Raw genomic sequence first — 7,036 nt, 5'->3', positions numbered from 1 at the left:
GACGGGACATCGACCTGCGTGGCGAAGACGCTTGAAGGATGCGAGGGGCGCTGACGAGGGCCTTATTTATGAAGGAGGACAAAACGTGTGCTCTTTGTAGTGATGTGACAGATTCAACTCTTGGTAACGAAGGAAAGGCCAACTGCAAGACATGTACGAAAACAGGAAGTGACAATCCAACCTGCTCAGCCTGTCTCGATGGATACTTCTTTGATAGTGGTACTAGTACATGTACAGACAAGTGTGGTGATAACTGTGCCACATGCTCTGTTGCTGGTGATCCAAATAAGTGTGAAACCTGCAAGACTGGATACTTCTTAGTAACTACTACAGATCAACAGGGGAAGAAGTGCGTCCCATGCGATAGCGTAGACGATAAGGGTCGCGAAGGCTGCAGTGTCTGCTCTAACAACGGTGCTTTCAAGTGCACTGACTGTAAGCCTAACTATCGCAAGGAGGGCAGTACTGGCTCTGTCACATGCACCAAGATCTGTGAAGATGATACTGCCTGTGGAGGAACTTCTGGTGCCTGCGATGCAATAGTGATTGATGATAAGGGTGTAGAGCATCATTATTGCTCATACTGTGGAGAAGCTAATACGTATCCTATAGATGGGAAGTGTAATAGTGCTAAAGCAAATAATCAATGTGATCAAGGTGTATGTACACAATGCACTAACAACTACTTCTTGTATATGGGAGGTTGTTACAAGGTTGATACAGTACCTGGACAACATATGTGCAAGACAGCAGCCAACGGTGTCTGTACTGCTGTTAATGCCAACAATAGGTACTTCGTAGTCCCTGGGGCAACCAATCAGAATCAGTCTGTATTAGCATGTAGCAACTCCCTTGGCACACTAGTAGGCACTGGTGATACCTCTAAGGCATATGTGGGGGTAGATGGCTGTTCGGCATGTACGGCCCCAGCAGCTCCATCTGAGACTGGTATGACTGCTGCTGTGTGTACAGCGTGTACCAACAACAACAAGCCCAACCTGGCTGGGAGCGGGTGCTTCGCATGTACCGTTGACGGATGCTCGCACTGTGGAGCAGGCGATAAGTGCGAGGCCTGTACCAGTAAAGACCAGAGGCCGAACACAGACGGAACGAAGTGCATCGCCTGCAATATCGACGGGTGCGTCAGGTGCAGCGAGGAGAACAAGTGCGGCCAGTGCGGGGACGACTACAGGCTGGAGGGTGAGGCGTGCGTGTCCACCAAGCCCAGCGGGGGCAACAGAAGCGGCCTCAGTACTGGTGCCATAGCAGGGATCTCCGTGGCTGTCATCGCTGTCGTGGGGGGCCTCGTGGGCTTCCTCTGCTGGTGGTTCGTGTGCAGGGGGAAGGCGTGACTTGGGTAGTGAATGCTGTACAATGTGTGATAGAGGGTGATAGTATGATAGTGGAGTGTGATATGCACACAGGCCAGTAATGGAGTATGCACTGCTTGTAATACAGATAGTCAGTACATATTCCAGAATGGGGCAGACAAGGTGACCCCTGGTGGGGAGTGCATCCTCTGTCATGATGCCACAGGAGCGAATGAGAACAAGGGAGTGGCCAACTGTCTCAAGTGCACGGCACCTGGTGGCAATACAGGAGCGGCCACGTGCACCGAGTGTCAAGATGGGTACTACATGGACTCTCAGGCATGTACCAAATGTGATGGTACTTGTCTGACCTGTGAGACATCGGCGACCCAGTGTACCTCTTGTAAGGGAAATACGTTCCTGAAGGATAATGCATGCGTGAATAGTGATGGATGCACTGGAAACACTTATGCTGACCCTGTGACAATGACCTGCAAGGCGTCTGCAATAACTGATTGCACCACGTGTGAGTACAACCCGGCAACTGGGGGCCCAAAGTGCACGGCATGTAATGGAGCTAAGATAGTCAAGGAAGAGGCCGACGGGACGACTACGTGTATAGACGCCGGCACCTGCACTCAAAGCGGAGCAACTGGTGAGAACTTCTTGAGCGACGGAGATGCCGAATGCATACTATGTAGCAACGATAGCAGCAAGACAGATAATAACAAGGGAAGCCCCGGTTGCGGGACCTGCAGCAAGAACGGCGCTAAGCCAGAATGCAAGACGTGCCTCGATGGCTACTACGACAGCGGGAACGGTAACCCCGCCGTATGCGTTGCGTGCGCTGGCGATTGCGGAAAGTGCGGGCCAGGAGGCGCTATAGATACCTGTGAAAAGTGCAAGCCAGGGTTTTTCTTAAAGAATGACGGGGCCAAGAAGTGCGTCCCATGCGACGATCCGACAGATGGAGTGCCCGGCTGTGCAACGTGCACCCTCTCTGGCTCGTTTACTTGTGACTCTTGTAAGGTGAACTACCAAAAGAAGGTAGGGGCTGGAGGAGCGGTCACGTGTGAGAAGACTTGTGAAGACCCCACGGCTTGTGGTGGTACTTCTGGAGCCTGCGATGCAATAGTGATCGACAACACAGGGAAGGAGCATCACTACTGTTCATACTGTGGAAAGGACAGTGAGTTCCCCATTAATGGACTATGTGTTGGGAATGAAAAGAAAGAGGGGAATAACTGTAACAATCATACATGTACATCATGTACTACAGGATACTTCTTGTACATGGGAGGCTGCTATAGTGTGTCAACTCAGCCGGGTAAGTCCATGTGCAAGACAGCAGCCAACGGTGTCTGTACCGCTGTTAATGCCAACAATAGGTACTTCATAGTCCCTGGGGCAACCAATCAGAATCAGTCTGTATTGGCATGTAGCAACTCCCTTGGCACACTAGTAGGCACTGGTGATACCTCTAAGGCATATGTGGGGGTAGATGGCTGTTCGGCATGTACGGCCCCAGCAGCTCCATCTGAGACTGGTATGACTGCTGCTGTGTGTACAGCGTGTACCAACAACAACAAGCCCAACCTGGCTGGGAGCGGGTGCTTCGCATGTACCGTTGACGGATGCTCGCACTGTGGAGCAGGCGGTAAGTGCGAGGCCTGTACCAGTAAAGACCAGAGGCCGAACACAGACGGAACGAAGTGCATCGCCTGCAATATCGACGGGTGCGTCAGGTGCAGCGAGGAGAACAAGTGCGGCCAGTGTGGGGACGACTACAGGCTGGAGGGTGAGGCGTGCGTGTCCACCAAGCCCAGCGGGGGCAACAGAAGCGGCCTCAGTACTGGTGCCATAGCAGGGATCTCCGTGGCTGTCATCGCTGTCGTGGGGGGCCTCGTGGGCTTCCTCTGCTGGTGGTTCGTGTGCAGGGGGAAGGCGTGACTTGGTAGTGAATGCTTACAATGGTGATGGTGTGATAGAGGTGATAGTGTGATAATGTGTGATAGTGGAGTGTGATATGCACAAGGCCAGTGATGGAGTGTGCACTGCTTGTAAGCAGATAACGGCCTGTTCAAGAACCCAGTTACACCTCAGAAGCCTGGTAGTGAGTGCATCCTCTGTCATGATGTCAATGGGGCAGATGGATATACAGGGGTGGCTAACTGCGCACAGTGTACCAAGTCAGACAGTAGTCCAGGACCTGCCACGTGTACAGAGTGCCAAGATGGATACTATAAGAACGCTCAGACATGTGTCAAATGTAATGAAGCTTGTCTGACCTGCGATGGAAGTGGTCAGAATCATTGTACATCGTGCCCAGAGGGGAAGTACCTGAAGAGTAATCAATGTGTACAAGATACTGGATGCGATGGAAACACTTATGCTGACCCGGAGTCGGGAACATGCAAGGCATGTAGTACGATACACGCAGAGTGCACGGCATGCTCCTTCGACAAGGCCACGGGGAAGCCGAAGTGCACTAACTGCGGGACCAATAAGACCCCCAGGACGGCCCTCGACGGGACATCGACCTGCGTGGCGAAGACGCTTGAAGGATGCGAGGGCGCTGACGAGGCCTTATTTATGAAGGAGGACAAAACGTGTGCTCTTTGTAGTGATGTGACAGATTCAACTCTTGGTAACGAAGGAAAGGCCAACTGCAAGACATGTACGAAAACAGGAAGTGACAATCCAACCTGCTCAGCCTGTCTCGATGGATACTTCTTTGATAGTGGTACTAGTACATGTACAGACAAGTGTGGTGATAACTGTGCCACATGCTCTGTTGCTGGTGATCCAAATAAGTGTGAAACCTGCAAGACTGGATACTTCTTAGTAACTACTACAGATCAACAGGGGAAGAAGTGCGTCCCATGCGATAGCGTAGACGATAAGGGTCGCGAAGGCTGCAGTGTCTGCTCTAACAACGGTGCTTTCAAGTGCACTGACTGTAAGCCTAACTATCGCAAGGAGGGCAGTACTGGCTCTGTCACATGCACCAAGATCTGTGAAGATGATACTGCCTGTGGAGGAACTTCTGGTGCCTGCGATGCAATAGTGATTGATGATAAGGGTGTAGAGCATCATTATTGCTCATACTGTGGAGAAGCTAATACGTATCCTATAGATGGGAAGTGTAATAGTGCTAAAGCAAATAATCAATGTGATCAAGGTGTATGTACACAATGCACTAACAACTACTTCTTGTATATGGGAGGTTGTTACAAGGTTGATACAGTACCTGGACAACATATGTGCAAGACAGCAGCCAACGGTGTCTGTACCGCTGTTAATGCCAACAATAGGTACTTCATAGTCCCTGGGGCAACCAATCAGAATCAGTCTGTATTAGCATGTGGTAACCCCCTTGGCACACTAGTAGGCACTGGTGATACCTCTAAGGCATATGTGGGGGTAGATGGCTGTTCGGCATGTACGGCCCCAGCAGCTCTAACAACAGCTGGTATGGCTGCCGCTACATGCACCTCCTGTGACAGTGATAAGAAGCCCAACAAGGATGGTACTGGGTGTGTGCTGTGCTCTGTGGGTGATTGCAAGAGCTGTGTGGTGGATGATGTGTGTGGGGAGTGTGTTGATGGATACAGTCTAGACAGCAGTGGGACCTCCTGTGTGTCTATGAGTACCAACAGGAGCGGGCTCTCCACGGGGGCCATCGCGGGGATCTCCGTCGCTGTCATCGCTGTCGTGGGGGGCCTCGTGGGCTTCCTCTGCTGGTGGTTCGTGTGCAGGGGGAAGGCGTGACTTGGGTAGTGAATGCTGTACAATGTGTGATAGAGGGTGATAGTGTGATGATAGTGTGATAGTGGAGTGTGATATGCACAAAGGCCAGTAGTGGAGTGTGCACTGCTTGTAATACAGATAGTCAGTACATATTCCAGAACAGGGCAGACAAGGTGACTCCTGGTGGGGAGTGCATCTTGTGCTCTGATATCAAGGGAGCGAATGGATATACGGGAGTGGCCAACTGTCTCAAGTGTACGGCACCAGGGAATGCAGGACCTGCCACGTGTAATACCTGTCAAGAGGGGTACTTCCTAAACAACAAGCTTTGTAAGCCATGCGAGGGGAACTGTGCCACCTGTGAGACATCGGCGACCCAGTGCACATCGTGTCCAGAGGGGAAGTACCTCAATGGGAATCAATGTACTGATAGCTGTGGTAATGATAAGTATGCTGACCCGGAGTCGGGAACATGCAAGGCATGTAGTACGATACACGCAGAGTGCACGGCATGCTCCTTCGACAAGGCCACGGGGAAGCCGAAGTGCACTAACTGCGGGACCAATAAGACCCCCAGGACGGCCCTCGACGGGACATCGACCTGCGTGGCGAAGACGCTTGAAGGATGCGAGGGCGCTGACGAGGCCTTATTTATGAAGGAGGACAAAACGTGTGCTCTTTGTAGTGATGTGACAGATTCAACTCTTGGTAACGAAGGAAAGGCCAACTGCAAGACATGTACGAAAACAGGAAGTGACAATCCAACCTGCTCAGCCTGTCTCGATGGATACTTCTTTGATAGTGGTACTAGTACATGTACAGACAAGTGTGGTGATAACTGTGCCACATGCTCTGTTGCTGGTGATCCAAATAAGTGTGAAACCTGCAAGACTGGATACTTCTTAGTAACTACTACAGATCAACAGGGGAAGAAGTGCGTCCCATGCGATAGCGTAGACGATAAGGGTCGCGAAGGCTGCAGTGTCTGCTCTAACAACGGTGCTTTCAAGTGCACTGACTGTAAGCCTAACTATCGCAAGGAGGGCAGTACTGGCTCTGTCACATGCACCAAGATCTGTGAAGATGATACTGCCTGTGGAGGAACTTCTGGTGCCTGCGATGCAATAGTGATTGATGATAAGGGTGTAGAGCATCATTATTGCTCATACTGTGGAGAAGCTAATACGTATCCTATAGATGGGAAGTGTAATAGTGCTAAAGCAAATAATCAATGTGATCAAGGTGTATGTACACAATGCACTAACAACTACTTCTTGTATATGGGAGGTTGTTACAAGGTTGATACAGTACCTGGACAACATATGTGCAAGACAGCAGCCAACGGTGTCTGTACCGCTGTTAATGCCAACAATAGGTACTTCGTAGTCCCTGGGGCAACCAATCAGAATCAGTCTGTATTAGCATGTGGTAACCCCCTTGGCACACTAGTAGGCACTGGTGATACTGCTAAGGCATACGTGGGGGTACTCAACTGTTCACAGTGTACAGCCCCAGCAGCTCCATCTGATGGTGGCATGACTGCTGCTGTGTGTACAGCGTGTACCAACAACAACAAGCCCAACCTGGCTGGGAGCGGGTGCTTCGCATGTACCGTTGACGGATGCTCGCACTGTGGAGCAGGCGATAAGTGCGAGGCCTGTACCAGTAAAGACCAGAGGCCGAACACAGACGGAACGAAGTGCATCGCCTGCAATATCGACGGGTGCGTCAGGTGCAGCGAGGAGAACAAGTGCGGCCAGTGCGGGGACGACTACAGGCTGGAGGGTGAGGCGTGCGTGTCCACCAAGCCCAGCGGGGGCAACAGAAGCGGCCTCAGTACTGGTGCCATAGCAGGGATCTCCGTGGCTGTCATCGCTGTCGTGGGGGGCCTCGTGGGCTTCCTCTGCTGGTGGTTCGTGTGCAGGGGGAAGGCGTGACTTGGGTAGTGAATGCTGTACAATGTGTGATAGAGGGTG

The 7,036-nt window shown here is 51.6% G+C and overlaps 4 pseudogenes across 1 annotated transcript; all 4 read left to right on the top strand.

Annotated features, from left to right (window-relative positions):
- The first annotated feature begins 38 nt into the window (after positions 1-38).
- Positions 39-1,352, top strand: GL50803_0050429 (annotated as a pseudogene). Its single transcript has one exon. A coding segment is annotated over exon 1 (1,314 nt).
- Positions 1,353-1,403: 51 nt separating this feature from the next.
- Positions 1,404-3,260, top strand: GL50803_0050428 (pVSP; annotated as a pseudogene; the record flags this gene model as incomplete).
- Positions 3,261-3,374: 114 nt separating this feature from the next.
- GL50803_0050427 (pVSP) lies at positions 3,375-5,081 on the top strand (annotated as a pseudogene; the record flags this gene model as incomplete).
- A 62-nt stretch (positions 5,082-5,143) lies between these two features.
- GL50803_0050426 (pVSP) lies at positions 5,144-6,997 on the top strand (annotated as a pseudogene; the record flags this gene model as incomplete).
- Between the last annotated feature and the right edge of the window lie 39 nt (positions 6,998-7,036).

The sequence above is a fragment of the Giardia duodenalis genome, assembly GCF_000002435.2.
Source record: "Giardia duodenalis strain WB C6 chromosome Unknown tig00000004, whole genome shotgun sequence".
Classification (NCBI taxonomy): domain Eukaryota; phylum Fornicata; order Diplomonadida; family Hexamitidae; genus Giardia; species Giardia duodenalis.
The sequence above is the reverse complement of the archived record's forward strand: the minus strand, read 5'-3'. Positions and strand labels throughout refer to the sequence as shown.